The sequence below is a fragment of the Aotus nancymaae genome, unplaced genomic scaffold (genome assembly GCF_030222135.1).
Source record: "Aotus nancymaae isolate 86718 unplaced genomic scaffold, 86718_ANA_hifiasm-v0.15.2.pri h1tg000058l, whole genome shotgun sequence".
In the NCBI taxonomy this organism is placed as follows: domain Eukaryota; kingdom Metazoa; phylum Chordata; class Mammalia; order Primates; family Aotidae; genus Aotus; species Aotus nancymaae.
In genome coordinates this window covers 38791911-38812081 of record NW_026988472.1, presented here as the reverse complement: position 1 = coordinate 38812081, position 20171 = coordinate 38791911, and the positions used below count along the sequence as shown (strand labels likewise).

The following is a 20171-nucleotide window of genomic DNA, read 5'->3' as shown; positions in this document are numbered from 1 at the left end:
GTTGTGTTTTTTTTTTTCTTTTATTTGAGACAGGGTCTCACTCCTGTTGCCCAGGCTGGAGTGTAGTGGCATGATCTCGGCTCACTGCAGGCTTGACTTCCCAAGTTCAGGTGATCCTCCCACCTAAGCCTCCTAAGTAGCTGGGACTACAGGCACATGCCATCACACCTGCCTATTTTTTGTATTTTTAGTAGAGACAAGATTTCACTGTATTACTCAGGCTGGTCTCAAACTTCTGGGCTCAAGTGATCCTCCCACCTCTGCCTCTCTAAGTGCTGGGATTAGAAGTATGAGCCACCGTGCCTGGGCGCAGATGGAGTTTTTAACAATCTTTCTCAATAACTGATAGAACGAGACGGGAGAAAACTAATAAAGACATAGAAGATTTGAACAGTAGTATCAATGAACTTGACCTAACTGACAATCCTAGGAGCATTCTATCCAATCACCACAGAATAGAACTGGATTCACCTCCTGTTCACTTACCCTAAGTCTTCCTGATCCCTCAGCCCTTACCTTCTTTCTCTCCAGTCGCTCCTGCTCAATCTGCAGCATGATCTGTTCTCTTTCTAGACGCATCTGTATAGCAACTTCCCGGGCCTTTGCTTCTGCTGCTTCTTTCTAATAGAAACAGGTAATCAAGGCAAAGCTTTATTAAGCTAAGAAAACAGTGTGGCAATTCCCTGGCTTTGGACATGTTCCTTCATCTCATCATCTGCCCTAAAGTGGATGTTGCTCCAATATTCAATGTGGATTTATACAAACCGCTGTATGACACAGCAAACATGGTTGGACCTCATTCATATACCCCTAGCTCACCATGAAATTCACCTGCAGACATTTCTCATACATGGAGAAGGCCTTTCTGTGTCTGTGGGCAGGCTTGGGCCATGAAGTGTGCACATGGCCAGATCAGAGAGTTAATTCCCCAAGGAGTGACCTTCTCCAATGAGGCAGAGGAGGTGGTTGATCAGTAGTTCAGTTTCCTCATCTCGCAGCTGAACAATTCTAAAGCATGATCCACTGTCTCTCAGAGGTTCCCAATGGGACTGTGTTCCAGTCACCCACAGTTAACAAATGCATCAGTGGACTTAAATTGGCTTTTCTCCTATTCTTCTACCAGCTTCCCAGGATTCCCTTGCAAAAACAAAACAAAACAAAACAAAACAAAACAAAACAAAAAACTGCTGGCACTCAAATTCTTATCCCAGGGTTTGCCTTTGGGGAAACCCAAATTGACAGATGGCAAACATTACCAACTTCACTGCGACTGCCCCAACTTACAGTTAATAACCAGTCCAGACAGTTTAAGAAAAAACTTCAAGTAAAGATTATGAGTCACTGAAAATTAACTAATTATACCTACTATCAAGGCCCTTAGAAAATAAGGAAAGTCCACCTGAGGACTCACACAGTACCTGCTTTTCAATCATGGCTTTCTCTTGCTTTTCCTTTTCTTGCTTTTCTTTCAACAACAGCTCCTCCTCAGCCTTCTGCTTGGCCTCCTCGCCTGCCTTTCTTTTCTCTTCCTCTTCCTGTTTCTTCTTTTCCTCTTCCTGCTGTTTCCTTTCTTCCTCCTGCTTTCGGGCGTCCTCTTCTAGGCGAAGCCTTTCCTCCTCTGCCTTTCTTTTTAATTCCTCTCTCTCCAGCCTTTTGAGAATACAACTGTTGTTAGGCGAAGAAGACATGCTCGAAAAGCAAACTGCCAGAGAACTGCATGCTGCAGCTGAGAAGAACACTCCACACACCTTCCAACGAGCATTCGTTTAATAACATGATTCATCCTTCCTGGAAATCCACTCCAGTCCATACATTCACCAAAAAATAATGACAGGCTTGACTTTAAATTCTGTAATGCAGCAATGAATGATGTGTCGATGTGTGACGCATGCTGTATTGAAAACAGATGCTCCTCCATCAACAAACAAATGATTACGATGAGAGAGGAAGCCAAGCCATTATTATTGAATGACAATTCTTTTAAAAACCCAAGCAGAATAAATATTTAAAACCAAAGAAAGCTAGGAAAAACAGAAGTGTGTCAATGGCCACAAATGTGCCAGTGAGCAATTCAAGAGGAGTGACTATGAACTCAAAAAGTTCACTTTGGTTTCTAATTGGTATGTGACTTATGCAGCAGCAAATGGAAGAAAATGTTCAACAGAAACTTGACATTTAATAAATTAAAACATAAATTTCCATTTATTTTGGCAATCTTTAGAAATCTATTTTAGCTTTCTTTGCTATATGAAAATTAAGTGGCATTTAGACGTTTCATTCACAGACAGATGAATGGTTCATGATGTAGTGATAAGAGCTCTAAGCAGTAAGGGAAAATTCTGTAAAGAGCAAGAGCTTGTTTTAACCTTTTTAATGTTCTTCCTCCTCACATGTACGTCACTTTCCTTGGGTAATCACCGGCAATGTGATGTATGGGCATGACCCAAATTGTACTCTGATTATGCTACTATGTGACACTTGGAAAGTCACTCAGCGTTCTTGATGTCCATTTCAAAAATGGGAATAGCTATACTATTGTTCTGTGGCATTACTGTGAGAATGAAAATGCCTTTCTCAAATGTTAGAAGGTTCTCAAATGTTAGTTCATTTTACAATTTAAAATGAATCCTCTCTCTAAGCCCCAATCTCCTTTAAAGTGCAACTATAAGTCTGCATGTCTTTTAGAAATTACCTTCATTTGGAAGCATGTGCCACTGACATACTGGGGTGCTGCCTGCCGGTGACTGCATTCTGGCCTTTTAATCCTCATTCCCTGGATCCGTTATGGACACAGTCCAAATTGCCACCTTTTTTCAATCTTCGTCATCTTCCTTAGTTGATGGTTATCACCAAATGCTATACAGAGAAGACTGAGGCCACCTGATCTGAGCTTCTTAACCTCTCCTCTATGACATTACTGCTCAGAAATATCCCCACTTGTTCCTCTGCTTAGATGGAAAGGATTGTAAATGCCACCACTTGTGCTGTGAATTACACATCCTCCATAGCTAGGTGTCCCTCCCACTGGCCCCTCTTCCTTCATTCATCAGTTTCATCCTTCTGCATTCACTTTTCCATGCCCTGGAAAAATGCTCAGGTCTCGGGCATCACAAGCAACCATCCCCAGTCCTCTCTCACCTGCTTCTCATTCATGACTGCTTAACAGCAGCTTATATTCTGGGCCTGTATCTGCTCACCTCTTCAGGCTGCTTGGTCTCTATCCCACTTCTCAACAATTTCCCTCCAAAATCTCTGTTCATCTCCTAAATCCCAAGACCAACAGCCTTAGTCCTGACACGTTATTATCAAAAGTCCCAACCATGTGGCTCTCCCTACAGCCCTGTGCAGCATGAGGCTGCATGACCCTGGCTTTCTCCTGCCTCTCTTGGCTTTCCCTTCCGGCTTCAGCTGCTGCCCCACATCGCATGTACCCCTGCCTGCCCTAGCTCTCACCAAAACCACCTGCCACCTGTAGGCTTGGCAGCAAAAAGCCAGGTCTGAGCAGCCTCGTGGACTTCTGCCTGTGGTTCCTGGCCTGGACTAACTCTTGCTTGGACAAGAAGCTTTAGCCTGGCTACATGACCTTGTTCATGGGGAGCTAACTGGAATATTCCCTTTTTTTCAATTTTTTAAAGAGATTGGATCTCGCAATGTTACCCAGGCTCGTCTCAAATTCCTGGCCTCTAGTGATCCTTACACCTCAGCCTTTCAAGTAGCTGGGACTACTTGAAAACACTGCGCCTGGCTGGAATATTCTTTTATGTGAACCCCTAGCGCTATTTTAGCTTCTGAACATGACCTAAAGTGATCCATTTAGGAATCCGATCAAGATCTCCTGCTTACTAGTTCCTGCCAGTGCCTTCCCCAGGGTGGACCTGGGGTCTAAGGTTTCTTGCCCCAACTCTTTTTTTTTCACTGTCAACTAAACCCACTTTCATTAGCAATTTTTTTTAAATAAATGAGAGGTTCTTATGTTGCCCAGGCTGGACTCAAACACGTAGCCTCCCCTCCTCAAGTGCCAGGACAACTGGCCTGAGCCATCGTGGCTCCCTTCTTGCCCCAACTCTTAAGAATCCCACTTTATATCTTGGGCCATCCACAGCCCGGGGACTGGGCCCTGTTGTGTTTGGGAATGGACCAACTTTTGTTCTTCTGCTTAGGGCCTGCTTGCCTGGACTCCTGGTTGGCCCTTCTGCTCTGGTTCCTCCAGCCTTGACTTGGATGATGTTTCCCTTACCAGTTTGTGACAATAATTGGGCTTTCCACAGTTTGACTCAAGTAACTTTATTTTTCTCTAAATTCTTTTATTTGGCAACATATCTGTGGCTTTAACTATTTTATATTTAACTCTAAACATAAAACAGATTTGAGGATGATCTTATTCCAAGAGGTGGCCGCTGTGTTCCAGCCCCAGGTTGTCTGGTCCTTTCCTTCCTTACTCCTTACCTCTCACGTGGCACTATGCAAAGCTTCACATTCTGGCAAGAGAGAGGAAAACTCATTTTGCATCAAGCGTATCACTCTCATTTTTACCTATGCCCCCAGGTTTCAATTCCATCTCCTATCACCTGAATGTACTACAGACACTGTAAGCTTATCTAAAATCAAATGGATAATTTTTATCATTTAAAACCAATTCCTTATGTCCTCCTTTTACCTGTTATTGTGTGTATCATTCTCCTAAGACCTTAGAATCAAACCTCAGCATCAACTTCAAATCTGCCCATTTCTTTTGCGTTGTCTAAGTCCACAGAGACTCGCTTTTCCAGGTCTGCCTTCACCATACTACTTTAGCCCTTCTGTTCTCTTAACCTACTACTGTGATGGTTTCTTTCTTTCTTTTTTTTTTTTAATAGAGACGGGGTTTCACGATATTGGTCAGGCTGGTCTTGAACTCCTGACCTCAGGTGTTCCACCCTCCTCGGCCAAAGTGCTTGGGATTTCTTAGTCAGGATTCTTCCTCCTTCTCTACCTTTCTTGTACATTTACTGAGTGCCAGGCACCTTTGATCCAAAGACTGTGTCCCAGCCTTTTAAGGTGCTAACTAGGGGGAAAGAGGCCTATAAACAAATGAAGCTATATCAGTCAGCTGAATATCTGGGCTCAGTATGGGTGAAGAGTGGGGGCTGGTCAGTTCTGTCCCAGGCACAGGGCCAGAAAAGGTACAGGAAGGGAGCAAAACTTGACCTGCATTTTGAGAAAGGAAGAGGTGTCTGGCAGGAAGGAGCACAAGTCCACATGGGGGCACAGTAAAAGCACAGCTTTGGAGGTGTGGAGTTGTGTGATGAGTGAATGTCAGGGAGTTTGGCACGCTGGTGTCCAGAGGAAAGCAAGGGGTAAGAGGCAGGTAGTGGCCAGTTCATGGCAGGCCTTGAAGGCCTACTGACAGGTTTGGGTGGATCCAGCGGGCAGGGGAGTCACTGACTTGTTAAAGGACAGGAAAACAATCACATTTATTTGAGAAAGGTCAGTGTGGACCCAGCGTGGACAGGGGACAAACTCTAGGAGACCTAGAGCAGGGAGCTCAGTTGGGATGTGACAGATACAGTCCAGGTCAGAAGCAATGGGGGCTAGAGCTGAGGAAGACAGGAGAGACTGGAAGGGAAGGGAGAGAACAGAGATGCGAATATGACAGCTGATGAAGACTGGACCCAACAACCACTGGGACAGGGAGGAGGAAGCAAAGAGCTGAGAGTGGCACTGAGACTTCTCACTTGGGTGCCTGGGGAGACGAGAGTGCAGAGTTCATGGAAGAGAAAGGAGGTTTGGGGAAAAATACTAAGTTCTGCTTTGGAAATGCTGGATTTGAGATGTATATGAGACACACTCAAATGAAAACTTACTGCAGCTAGAAATATGGTCTCTAGGTTCTAGACCAGTGCTATCCAAAAGAACCTTCTGTTGAGTAGGAAAACAATCTATAGATTTGTGCTGCCCAGTGTGCTGTGGAGCCACATCTAGTTAGATGCAGCTCTTGGGCACGGAAATGTGGCGGGTGTGGCTGGGGAACTGAATTTTATTGAATGTATATTTTGGTAGCCACGTGTGCCTAGAGACTCTGATAGTGGACAATGCAGCCCTAGACAGAGCTCGGGCCACAGGCGTAGTTTCAGGAGTTATCAGTACACGTGTGTTATTAGTGCCTCCCTTGCTCCAAAAAGTATGGAAGGTTTAGAAAACAATCTGCAGTTAGCTTCAGACAAAAGGAAAATGAAGGTGGGAAATGAGATGACAGTAGAGTTGGTTTAGCACAACAAAGGCTCAACAGAAAACTGTTGTGTAAAATGTGGGCCCTAAATCTTTTGAAGCCAGAGGAAACTGGCAGCATGGCGGGCACACTGGCAGAACAGGAGGGAGCAGTGCTGCTCGGGAGGGCTTGTTGGAAGAGAAGCTGGTTGAGGACTGAGGGCTGAGAGCCCAGGCAACATTTAAGGGGATGAGAAGCGGACAGAGGAGGCTCTGAAGGAGAGGCCAGAGAAGGGCAGGCTTCACAAGGTCAAAGCCAACCAAGAAACTGATTAGGAGTTAGGCGACGAGGAGGAGTGGTAGGTGTAAGGTTTGAAGACTGAATGTGAGTTGAGAAAATAAAGACAGAAAGTTCAATCAAGTCTTTCAGGACTGGGCTGTGAAGAAAATGGGTGAGACAGAGGGTAGGTAGCAGCTGGAAGGTAAAGAACATCACCTTCTTTAGCACACGGCTATAATCATGTTAGTCACCAGGTCAGAGGTACATGGTATCTGCATGGCCTGCAATTATCAACACTCATCATCTGAGGTCCTGTGATTCCTCTTATCTCCTTCGACCTCCCTGCACACACCCTAAGGTCTACCCAACCAGCCCAAACATACCACTTGACAAAACAAACAGACCATGTCTGCACTGACCAAAAGATTGGAAACAGGAAAACAATCAAAGAAGTCCTGAATTTCAAGAAGGGACCATCCAGACCAACCCCACTGCCCCTTTTAAAATATAGATCAGGCCACGTACTGTGGCTCACGCCTGCGATCCCAGCACTTTGGGAGGCCGAGGAGGGAGGATCACAAGGTGAGGAGTTCAAGTCCAGCCTGGCCAAATGAAACTCCTTCTCTACTAAAAATATAAAAAATTAGCCGGGCATGGTGGCACGCACCTGTAATCCCAGCTACTCTGGAGGCTGAGGCAGAGAATCGCTTGAACCCAGGAGGCGAAGGTTGTGGTGAGTGGAGATCATGCCACTGCACTCCAGCCTGGGTGACAGAGCAAGACTCCATCTCAAACAAAAAGATCAGCAAACCTGTAATCAGAGACCACAAAGACTCACCAAGGTCACTAAAAGATCAAGAATATTCTATTATTTATTATTCTAAATTCAGTGCTGGCCTTGAAATGCTACAGCATTGCCTGCTTCCTGTCATGTTAATTCTCTAAACAGTATTGGATTGTGCTCTGTGATTAGCCTAACAGCTTCCTTTATCAATTTAATGATAAAATCGACCTTGTCCTTCAACATGCTTTCCTCTCTAAATAAAAAGACCAGAAAAGGAAGGACTGTCTGTATTGTGACAAAGTACCCTGATACTAACATCGAAGTGTTTCTCAAACCCTGGCAAGCTACTAAAACAGAACAGGGCTGAGTCCATGTATTTTTACTGCATTCCTAGGATGATTCTGATGCTCTCCAAGGTTTAGGGACCACTGCAACGATGTCTTTTGTCTTGCTCCAGGATGGGACTCCCCATACCTCACTCACTGTTCTTGGACTATGAGGCTTCCCCTCCATACAACCCTATGCCTAGGGGATACTCCTCAACCCTCCTCTCTCTCTCTTATTTTGGAGTGTAAGTTAGGATAATTTGATGGAGGAAAAAATTTGGGAATCAGAATCAAGACCAAAACCAGAATCTAGAACCTCTTGTCTTCCCAGGGAGAATCTCTTTTATTTTATTTTTTTTCCCTCCCTACCACGCCTGCGTTCCCAGGGAGAATCTCATTCTGTAAACAAAGCTCAAACTCCCCTGATAGCTCTAGGAGGCCTGCCTGGCCCCAAAGTCCAAGAGGAGAACGGGAAGATGCCTGTGCCATTTAGATCTAAGAGCTATGAGTTTCCAGGTCCTCTGAAAAGAGCAAAGTTCCATTGTTGTTATTAATAATTATATCTAATATTAGACGCAGTCTCCTGGACACCTTCCATGTAGTTCAGACATTCTAGGTTCCCATACTTCTTTTCAAGTTTTACCAATACCAACGCTGTAAAAAGAAAGGCAAGTTGCTCTTGCCAACACAATGTTTACATGAGATCACACTGAAACTGAGCACTCGCATACCTATCTTGTTCTTCCTTCTCCAGTCGTTCTTGCTCCTCCTGTTCCTTCTGCAGCCGGGCCTGTCTTCTCTTTTCCGCCAAGATCTTTGCAGCCTCTCCCGCATCAGTGGTGCCTGCTGTGGGCTTCCCCAAGGCTGCACCAGAGGAGAGTCATCAAGAGGAAAAGGTCAAGGGAAACGAACATAATGATTCCACTCACACAGCAGCTGCTAGTTGAAAGTGAAAAAAAATCCAACCCAGTGTGGTGATGGGAAATGCTGTCCAGACCAGCCAATCAACCACCAAGCAAGAGAAGCTGTCATAGGCTGGATGTGACCTTAAACGCATTTTACAGTAGAAGACAATGGAAAGGTGAGGAGGAAATACAGGGCCACTAGCAAGTGCCACGGCAGCCACCATCTGGGTGAACTCGCTGCATCATAGAAGCCTGAAAGACTAAAGGAAGATGATCTGTGTGAGGTGCAGATGCAGGCTGAACACAGCCTGTCTTAACTCAGCATCCCTGTGAGCTTCCACAGCCATGAGTGGAGTCAGCCCCTAGGTCTCCTCCCGGGGACCTCAGAAGACTGAAGGAAAGAACTCAGGAGCAATGTGCAAACCTGAGAAAGCTGCATGAGGGAATGAAGTTGTCCCCAGGGAAAAATCTCTCTCCCTCCCCAAAACACAGGAGAATGGCATGTGGATTGGGTCTAGGGAGAACCGTCTTGGGAAAGCCAAGGCACGGTAGCAGCATCTACCTGCACTGTTTTCGGCCTTCCCTCCTGCGGCAGCAGTGTGCTTCTCGCTGGCATGCTTGTCTACTACGTGCTTCTCTGGGGCTTCCTCCCCTTGCAGGCCAGCAGTCTGCTGAGTCAAGGCAGCTTCCCTTTCCTTGTTGCTCTTCTCTTTATCTGCTTTCTTCTTGGGCATCTCTTGGCTGGAAAGGGCAGGTAAGCGGTACCTCACAGTAGACCCTGAGTAGGGAGGTTTTGTTGTCTTTGGAGACTGTGGATAAGCTTTAGTAGCTGTCCTGGAAAACCAAAAATATGCCAGAGGATGATTACTAGGCCTGAACACAGAGCTCTGTTTCTAAGACACCTAGATCCAAAAAGCTGAAAAATTTCATCCTTCCAGAGAAAGGAAAGTAGGGCTTAGCACACACTCAAAAGTCACTAAAGTGCTCTCAGTCCAACAGTAATATATGGTCTCTCTAAGATGGCCCTGGTGGAAAGGGAAACATTTTAAGGAGCCCAGCTGGTGATGCCATGTCCTAATCTCACTTAGGTGTCATGACAGTGTAAAGATGGAGTATTAGGCACTTTCCCACTCCCTCTCTTTAGGTGAACATCAGGGTTGAATCTGGTTTTAGCATATGGCAATAAACAAGCTGGCTTCTTTTAAAAAATGTGACAAAATATATATAACATCAAATTTACCATTTTAACCATTTTTAAGTGTACGGTTCCAGTGGCATTAAGTACACTGACACTGTTGTGCAACCATCACCACCATCTATGTCCATTTAACACTAACTCTCCATTCCCCCTCCCTGCAACCCCTGGCAATCACTCTTCTACTTCCTGTCTCTGCGAATATACCTATTCCAGGTAACTCATAGAAATGGAATGATATACTATTTGTCCTTTTATGTCTGGCTTATTTCACTTAGGAAGTCTTCAAGGTTCCCCGTTTCTTTTTAAATGCTGAGGAACAAAGCCAACAGATGGGATGAGGGGTGTTTTCTGGAGGGTCTCAGGTTTAAAAGAAGCTCTCTTCTCCCTACTGGGCAGATACAAAAGGTGAGGACAAGCTACTTGGTTAAAATACAGGAGCTCATTTTGTGTCTGCTGGGAAAGGGTTCATTACAGGTAAGCCAGCCAAGGCTTGGCTCCTGGTGAGTGCTGCTTGTTCAGGACACAGGTAACAGCTTAGCTGGAGATGCTCAGTTTCCCCAGAGGTCTGAACAGGGATGTGGGCATTTGTACAGAGTTCCTCTAGGAAGGATATAAAGTACTGCATACAGAAATTACAAGTTGTCACTTAGAATGCTGTAGCAGGATGAATCATAAATTGCCAATATCTGATGTTTTTTGATCTATAAAAACAGCAATAAAAATGGCAAATCATCCTAATATTCAAAGACAAATGTTCACCAGAGGCTTAGAGTTACCTAATCAGATCCTGGTAGTAAGGGAAAATATGATCAGATCAATATTAAACTTGGTCTTGAAGGGAAAAATAATCCTCAAGTGGCATATAGACTGGCTGAGCTGCAGGACGGTTTTCCAGTATGTTCTCATGTTAAAGGGCCAGCTCCCGGTGTCCAGGAGATCACCTTCCCCCTTTTCATCAATGTCAGGCAGAGGGTCAAATAAAGGCAGGAAACAAACAGGTGATCACTTGATACAATGCATACATCATAAACATGGTGTGAATTTCTAAAATCCAGTTGTTTCAGTATCAACCATTTTACTGATGTAAAAGCAGTCTACATCACATACCCACCATACAGGCTGTCCACCCCTCCCACAGCTGTCTGGCTTCTCAGCTCGGCAACTCTAACCCCAAGCAGAATCCTTTCATATTGGCCAAAGTGGCTTCCCTGTGTCCTCATCCCATTAGGCCTGGAGTGACTCAGAACTCTCAAGACACCTTGTCTTTGTGGATGGTGCTTGGACTCTCTGCAGACTGTTCTCCCCTCTGGCCTTGGGCTCAGGACCCACACTCGGGTTCTCCTAAGGGATGTGGTTTTTCAGAGTGCTTAGCAATCAGGTGTTTTTTTTCCAGGTACACTATATAATGCTGGTATTCTATTTTTTCCTGGATTCTTACCAAGTAAAAGCCATGCAGAGAATCCCGCTGCCCCGCCATACACATAGGCATGCATAGCAGGCTTCTTTAACCTGGCATCACTGACATTTGGGGCTGGATAGTCCTTTGTTATGGGTTGTCCTGGGCACTGTGGATGTTTAGCAGCATCTCTGGCCTCCACTCACTAGTTGCCAGCAGCAATCTGCTCCCTACCCAGGTTGTGACAACCAAAAATGACTTCAGACATTGACAAATGTCCCCTTAGGGACAAGATCTCACTCAACTGAGAATCCCTAAGACATGGGGTGGGGCGGGGAGTGAGAGAGGGAGGGAGAGAGAGAGAGAGACAGAGACAGAGAGAGAGAGAGACACACACACACAGACAGATGTGCACACACACTGTCTGTATCCAGTAGGTAAGTGTGGAGCTATTCTGCTTGGAGGGGGTAGTGTCCAATCCCCACAGTGACCTTGAGGCTCCTGAGAGCTCTGGCTCCAGAGGTAATGTGTGAGTGCCTCTATGATTCAGCACGTGAGTCCTCATGTGTTCTGACACAGTCGGACCAGGTCCTTCCCCTGGCCATTTGGAGCTCAGACCTCCATTCACATTCTCTGCAGTTGTGTCCATGTTTACTGAGTGCTGTCTACACACCAGCCACTATGCTGCTAAATGTATACAGACACATATTTGTGTCTACAGGTATATAAACTGTAAGACAAAGGTACTATTATCATGGCCACTTTACAGATGAGAAAACTAGGCTTAGAGAGGTGAAACAGCTTCCCACAGTGAACTAAGCCACAGAACCTTCTTACAGCTCTCCTTCACTTCCCGTGTTGCCATGGTGCTAAGTCTGAGTTTGGGTCACCAAGACCCCAAGATGTTCTTTTTTTTGAGACGGAGTTTTCACTCTTGTTACCCAGGCTGGAGTGCAATGGCGCGATCTCGGCTCACCGCAACCTCCGCCTCCTGGGTTCAGGCAATTCTCCTGCCTCACCCTCCCGAGTAGCTGGGACTACAGGTGCGCACCACCATGCCCAGCTAATTTTTCTATTTTTAGTAGAGACAGGGTTTCACCGTGTTGACCAGGATGGTCTCGATCTCTTGACCTCGTGATCCACCTGCCTCGGCCTCCCAAAGTGCTGGGATTATAGGCGTGAGCCACCCCAAGATGTTCTTTTTAGAAATGGCATAAAGTACTCAATAGCTGTTAGATATTGGTGTTGATCAATTAGATGATAAACTAAAAATCCAAATAATCCTCACAGACAAAAATGAACTAAAACCAGAAGGATGAACTATAATAACACGGGAGCACTTGTCCTGCTTGCTCACACTGACAGTGCTCCAATGAGCAGGGTTTTCCAATTAGCTACACAATGTGCACTAACTATACGTATTAATTGAGGCTGCACTGAGGCTCAACTCATCTGTATAAAGATACGGCAGGCGGTCTTTTGCTTGGCCACGCCTTCCTTCCATGCTGTTATCTAAGGTGAGTGGTGCCCACAGTACAGCTGTATACCCACTACCTGTTTTGTCATAACCACCACGAGGGTGTCTCGAGAGACTTGGTCTAGTGCCTTAACAAAATCAAAGCACATTACTGCCCCACTGGATTGTCATGTGAATGCTGTGTCCTCTGATCCAACAACAGTACAGGGGCAGGGAATGGATTTGAAACTTGGCAAGAGAGGCTGTAGGAACAACTACTATCTTGTGGTAGATGATGCAGATGGAAACACTTTCTCATCCCACAGCATTCCTATCTTGACCTGTTAAGGAGGACTTTCTGGCATTGGAAGGCCTGGCAATTCCCACCTGATCTTCTTCCCTGCCCTCACCCTCTTCCCCATGGAATGAGGTACAATTTCTCTGATTGGTGAGACTGAGCAAAGGTGCTGGGTGTGCACAGCCCTGCCTGTTCTTGTTCTCTCCCTGGAACTTGCCTGTGAGCCTATACTCTGGGCTTCTCTAAGCAATATAGAAAGAGGTAGCTTCTGCTCCAGGGGTCCCTGAAGTGTGCCGGCACTTCTGCCCATAAATGGGTAGGCGGACAAGGAGCCTTCCTGTAGACATGATTCCGATAATGAGGTCTCAGGGCTGGACTGTAGGGAGTGGGTGGGAGGCCTGAACTGGCTGCAGCCTCAGCAGCCACAGCCAGCATCTGAGTTCCAACACGACCTCTGTTTCTGCTTAAATGGCTCACACACTCAGTCAGTGTGGCAGGAGCCTGCTGGCTATGTCAGACCCATCTAAGTAAATGGAAATGCGGGACAAGATCCTAATCCTAGGGAGAAAAGGCCAGGTTGGCCGAGGTGGAAGAGGTTCTGACAGCCTCAAGTTGGCACATCCCTGAACAGCCTTGGCTTCAGCTTGTTTTAAGAGAATGGTCACATGTAGGTTCAGTTCACCCCACAGACTGCAAGGTTTCATTCTAAATAAAACTGGACCAATTACCCATGAGCACGTATTTAAAAATAACTTCTACCTGAGAAGTAAGGGTGGATTCTTTGAGATAAAACTCATTAAGAAGTCTGTTTACAGACCCCTACCCCAGCCCCTGCCCAATAAACAGAGTAAGTTAGAAAACACACACACACACTCCTTTGTACACACAAACATGACCTTCAAATTAGAGAAGTGTGGGCAAGTCATACATTTTTTTTTTACAGTGAGTGACCAAAATACAGAGTTAAAATAAAAAAGTTCCCAATGTTATCTATAGTCTGTCAAGTTTCCTGCTCATCCTGCCTTGCCACTTGCTTATACGAACTTAGTGCCCTGCCAGCGGCCCTGCAAAAGTGCTAAGCACAGGTACCTGGAAGAAACTAAACGACAAGGCTGGTTTGTCAGACTCCACGGCTCTCTGGCCAGTCATACGGCTGCAAGCCAAATAAAGTCTGGCAAGCTATTTATTTTTCAATCTCCTGGAAATAGGTATCTTGGCTGATGAAAGAAACATGAATTAACTAGGGGAACTCACTGTGCTTGTATGGAGTTTTCTTCTGAAGTACCTTTTCATCTATTTAATAAGGGTCTATTTGATTGCCACGGTAACCCAGTGAGGTAAGTAGGAAATTGCTATTAACCATATTTTAGAGAAGAAAACCAAAGTCCTAAGAGTTTAAACAATCTTTCCCAAAGAAATGCAAACAGACAAGAGTGCCAGGGCTGGCACTCAAGGCATTTGTTCTTTGTCTCACTTTTTTTTTTAGCTCTTCCACTTTAATTTTTTAAGGTTCAATAAAAATATAACAAAGGAGATTCACAAGGTGTGTTTAGGATGGTAAACTAGGCCTTCCAGGAACATAAGGCAGGATGATAAAACCTTTCAGGTTCCACGACTGGCAGAAAATACAAACACACACCTTTGTAAACAGAGTGGCAAGAATAACTCTCTGGAGAGGGTTGTCACGCCTCTGAATGTGAGCTGACTGCAAAGTGGAACTCCCAAAGGACTTATTTCCTCCAATCTTGGAATCTAGTTCCATATTCTCCAAAACCACTTGACTCTATGCACAGTTAGCGAACACGGCCCACTCACTGCATGGGAGGAGTCTTGGCTTCTTCATCAGCACAGCTCAGCCAATATTCTGAAAAGTTTGTTGTTTCCCAGATGAGAAAGAGCAGTTTCATACTGGAGAAACCTAGGAACACCACCTTAATCCAGTAATTAAAGTTAACATCACCAGTAATTAAACAAACTAACATTATAGCCTCCTGATATGAGGTACTGAGAAGGACCCAACACCTCTGCCACGAGATTCCTGCCCAAAGAATACAACCTGAATGTAATCGGAGGAAACATCAGGCCTATCCAAACCGAAGGACAGTCCTCAAAATGACTAGCCTGTATTCTTTAAAAATTTCAAGGTCAGGAAAAAGAAAGGCTGAGGATCTGTTTCAGTTGAAAGAAGACTAAGGAGAGGAGACAACTAAATGCAATGTGGGACTCTGGATTGGACCCTGGACCAGGAAAAAAAATGATACAAAAAAATTGTATTGGGCCGGGCGTGGTGGCTCACACCTATAATCCTAGCACTTTGAGAGGCTGAGGCAGGCAGATCACTTAAGGTCAGGAGTTCGAGACCAGCCTGGCCAACATGGTGAGTGAAACTCCCTCTCTACTAAAAATACAAAAATCAGCTGGGTGTAGTGGTGTGACCCTGTAATCCCAGCTACTCGGGAGGCTGTGGCAGGAGAATCGCCTGAACCTGGGAGGCAGAGGTTGCAGTGTGCCGAGATCGCGTCACCGCACTCCAGCCTGGGCCACAGAGTGAGAGTCTGTCACAAAAAAAAACAGAATATTACTGGGACACCTGGCAAAAGTTGCACATACATTATAAATTAAGTAACAATACCAAGTTAAACTTTCTGATTTCCATAACAATGGAAAACAACGTCTTCGTTCTTAGGGGCAAAGGGGTATGATGTCTGCAAGTTACTGTCAAACAGTTCTGGGAGAAATCTGTGTATGTGTGTCAGTGTGTGCATCTATGCAGGACGAATGTGAGAGACTGTGCAAGACTGAGTGAGGGTGATAGGGGATGGGACGGATGACATAAATGTGACTACACGTTAATACAGGATATAAGGTATGTAAGAAAGAGTTCTTTGTTCTAGCCTTGTGATTCTTTTGCAAGGCTAAAATCATTTCAAAATTAAAAAGCTTTGGTTTAAACTCAAATGATCCTCTGATAAGACTAAAAAATACAGGACTAAGGGAGTGAGTATACAGGTACGGCTGCAAGGAGGGGGTATCACTTGACATTTTCAATTACTCTCTTCAAGAAAAATTTCAGATAAGAATGTAAAAGCCTACTGGAGAATGATGCGGTGGCAAAAACAGCAGTTAAATTGCCCTTGGGGGAGCCTGCTCTGCTGTAGATGCTTATCTGTGGGAGGGGATAACCAAGCCACATATCTCCCAGAGAAGCTTATGGGAAGGGCAACCAGGATCCATTAAATGTCCTCAGCCACCAAAGGAACACCAAAGCTCCCTGGGAGGGAGCTTTCCATGGGCCTGTGATTTGGAGTAAAGTGGGAGGTACCTATTCTGGGCCATCCAGATACCTTTATCCTAATTTTTTCCCTCATATGGAATATGTTTTGTTTTCAATACATGATAAAGTGAAATCAAACTAGGTCCCTGACACAAAACTGATCTCAGCTATGATCTACCTCTGGAAGTAATTATCTTTGGCACACTGAATTTTCCAAAGATGGCCACAGTAGTATCTCCCATCCCATATGGATCTTATCTTTTGAGTTTATCTCTCCATCCACTGAATCTAGGTTGGCCCGACTGCTTTGATCTTTAAAATATGGCCGACAAGTAAGGCTGTGCCAACTCAGGACACAGACCTTCACTGGCCTGACAGCTTTTGCTTCCTGCCCCAAAAGATGCTCGATCATGGGGCCATTTCTTGTTGGAACCCAGCCACTGTTAGAAGCCTAAGCCATACAGAGAAGCCACAGTAGGCACTCTGGTTTGACAGCCTCAGCTGAGCTCCCAGCCAACAGCTATCATCAACTGCCAGGTGGGAAAATGGCCCATCTTGAACCTCCAGCTCAGCTGAGCTCTAGGTAACTAACTGCAGCTCCAGTCAACACTGGACTGCAATGGCATGGAAGACCTTGCGTAACCCAAGTCAACCCATAGAGCAACTGCACAAAAGATCCCAAGAGAGAACCTCCCAGTAAGCCCAAGTAACAGAACTGTGAAAATGAATAATAAATTATTGTTTAAGCAACTCAATTTTGGGGGCTTTGTTACAGCAGCAATAGATAACTGAAATATTACCTATCATAATGACCAAACTGATTTACAATATATTTCTAAGAATATAAACCCATTAGAGAACATTTCATACTGAAAACCTAGAAGTACAGGTAGCATCAACACTCAGAGGCAGAGACAGGCTGGACAAATCCACTTGGCCACACTGGATTTCTTTTCTCTAGGTTATAGGAACAAAGTTATGCTCCATCTATGTCTTTCAGGGTGTTGCAGAATCTAGTTTTCTAAAACCCATGCAAGTACTCAACGATGAAAACAATAAAAATAAACTTGACCACTTAAAAGAGCAATGCTACTAACATGCACAGTCACCCAACAGTGGCTTAATTTATCTGAGATCAGGCAGGAGAACAACGCACTATTAGAGCTTAGGAGGTCACAGGAAAAGGGACCATTAATAACATGACCTGCGAGAGAGATCCAAGATGGCTGATCACTAGCAGCTCGTGATTGTAGCTCCCAGTGAAAGTGCAGAGAACGAGAGGATGCCACACTTTCAGACGAATTTTTGTTGCTCATGGACCAGGAGATTCCCAGCGGAGGAGCCCCACAGGTCGCCAGCGCAACTCTTGTGGCCAGCGCGGCGGTTTTGCTGGTGCCTTGGTGCAGCAGTTCTTGGTGCAGAAAAGCACCATCAATCTTAACACCGCTGTTTTGGCTGGTGCAGTGGATTGCTCAGATTTCGGCGCTGGGAATCAACAAGTTGGACATCCACTCAGAGACCTAATTTGAAAGTCAGTAATCACAAAGACGACAGGTGGATAAATTTACAATGACGGGAAGAAACAAGCGTAAAAAGGCTGAGAATACCCAAAATCAGAATGCCTCTCCCTCTACAGGGGATCACAGTTCCTCATCAGCAACAGAACAAGGCTTGATGGAGAACAAGTGCGTTCCATTAACAGAAGTAGGCTTCAAAAGGTGGATGATAAGAAACTTCTGTGAATTAAAAGAACTTGTTCTGACCCCATTCAAAGAAACTAAGAACTTTGAAAAAAGGTTTGATGAAATGCTAACGAGAATAGACAATTTAGAGAGGAATATAAGTGAATTAATGGAGCTGAAAAACACAACACGAGAACTTCACGAAGTATGCACAAGTTTTAACAGTCGAATTGATCAAGCAGAAGAAAGGATATCAGAGGTCGAAGACCAACTTAATGAAATAAAACGAGAAGTCAAGATTAGAGAAAAAAGGATAAAAAGGAATGAGCAAAGTCTCCAATAAATATGGGACTATGTGAAAAGCCCTAATCTACATTTGATAGGTGTAACTGAATGTGACGAAGAGAATGAATCCAAGCTGCAAAATACTCTTCAGGAGATTATTCAGGAAAACTTTCCCAACCTAGTAAGGCAGGACAATATTCAACTCCAGGTAATACAGAGAACACCACAAAGATATTCCTCAAGAAGACCAACCCCAAGGCACATAATCATCAGATTCATTAGGGTTGAAATGAAGGAGAAAATACTAAGAGCAGTCAGAGAGTAAGGTCAGGTAACCCACAAAGGGAAGCCTATCAGACCTACAGCAGATCTCTCAGCAGAAACCCTACAAGCCAGAAAAGAGTGGGGGCCAATATTCAACATCCTTAAAGAAAAGAACTTTCAACTCAGAATTTCATATCCAGCCAAACTAAGCTTCACAAGCGAAGGAAAAATAAAATCTTTTGTGAACAAGCAAATACTTAGAGATTTCACCATCACCAGGCCTGCTTTACAAGAGCTTCTGAAAGAAGCACTACACATATAAAGGAACAACCAGTATCAGCCTTTCCAAAAATATTCCAAAAATATATCAAAAAGCAAAGAGCATTAACATAATGAAGAACTTACATCGACTAATGGGCAAAACAGCCAGCTAGCATCAAATGGCAGTATTAAACTCATATATATTATTAACTGGATAAAAAGCCAAAACCCATCGGTATGCTGTATCCAGACCCATCTCACATGCAACGATACACAAAGACTCAAAACAAAGGGATGGAGGAAGATTTACCAACCAAACGGAGAGCAAAAATAAATAAATAAATAAAAAGCAGGAGTTGCAATTCTCACCTCTGATAAAATAGACTTTAAAGCAACAAAGATCAAAAGAGGCAAAGAAGGACATTACATAATGGTAAAAGGATCAATGCAACAAGAAGAGCTGACGATCCTAAATATACACGCACCCAATACAGGAGCATCCAGATACATAAGACAAGTTCTTAATGACTTATAAAGAGACTTAGCTTCCCACACAATAATAGTGGGAGACTGTAACATCACATTGTCAATATTAGACTGATCAACGAGATAGAAAATTAACAAGGATGTCCAGGACCTGAACTCAGACCCAGAACAAGTAAACTTAATAAACATTTATAGAACTCTCCACTTCAAATACACAAAACATACATTCTTATCAGTACCATATCACACCTATTCCACAAGTGACTACATAATTGGAAGTGAATCACTCCTCAGTAATTGCATAGCATTTCATAGGTTTAAATGAAATATTGGTTGGCTGTTTGTTATTTTCTTCCCTTATTCCTTCCTGTCTCCATTGTTAAGCACAATTATTGGCATAAAAGAGATTTTCAATTCCCATTTTTAGACTGCATTCTAGCCTGGGCAATAAAGCAATACTCCCGTTCTCTCTCCCTCTTTCTCTTCCTTTTTCTTCCTCTTCTTCATTCTTTTTTTTTCTTTCTCTCTTTCTTTCTTCCTTTTTTTTTTCCATCTTTAAAAAAATAAATAATTAAAAAATAACATGACCTGCCTGGGATTCTGGATGAGGGAGTTCAAAGGGTCGAATTAAGCCCCCTTTCAAAGCCACATCATTTCCAGTTTGTTTTTAAAATCACGCACTCGGTCTGCACAGAAGGAATGTCAAAAATATCGGTTTTGGTGGGGGTTTGTTTTGTGTGTGGCACCATTCTAAAAATCAAGTAAGTCTTTCTCTTTTACTATCTTTTTTCAACATTGAGTGTGCAAGAGAATATTTATGCAACATGTAACGTACAAGGAATGATATAAATGGTCAGGCGCAGTGGCTCACAGCTGTAATCATAGCACTTTTTTTTTTTTTTTAGAAAGAAAGAAAAAAAAGAATGAAGAAGACAAAGAAAAAAGAAGAGAAAGAGAGAGACAGAGTGGGAGTATTGCTTTCTTGCCCAGGCTAGAATGCAATTTAGTAATGGGTATTGAAAACCTCTTTTATACCAATAATTATACTTAATGATGTAGACAGGAAGGAATAATGGAAGAAAATAACAAA

General features: G+C 44.1%; 1 protein-coding gene across 11 annotated transcripts in view; it reads right to left on the bottom strand.

Moving 5' to 3' along the window:
* MAP7D2 (MAP7 domain containing 2) overlaps window positions 1-20171 on the bottom strand; it is a 111961-nt gene that overhangs the window by 7931 nt on the left and 83859 nt on the right. For all 11 annotated transcript variants that reach the window (XM_012433838.3, XM_012433863.3, XM_012433899.3 and 8 more), the window contains 4 exons: window positions 9044-9315; window positions 8308-8440; window positions 1419-1650; window positions 517-621 (listed from right to left, as the gene is read on the bottom strand). In XM_012433838.3, the coding sequence (XP_012289261.1) occupies window positions 517-621; window positions 1419-1650; window positions 8308-8440; window positions 9044-9315 (742 nt within the window). The remainder of the gene's footprint in view (window positions 1-516; window positions 622-1418; window positions 1651-8307; window positions 8441-9043; window positions 9316-20171) is intronic.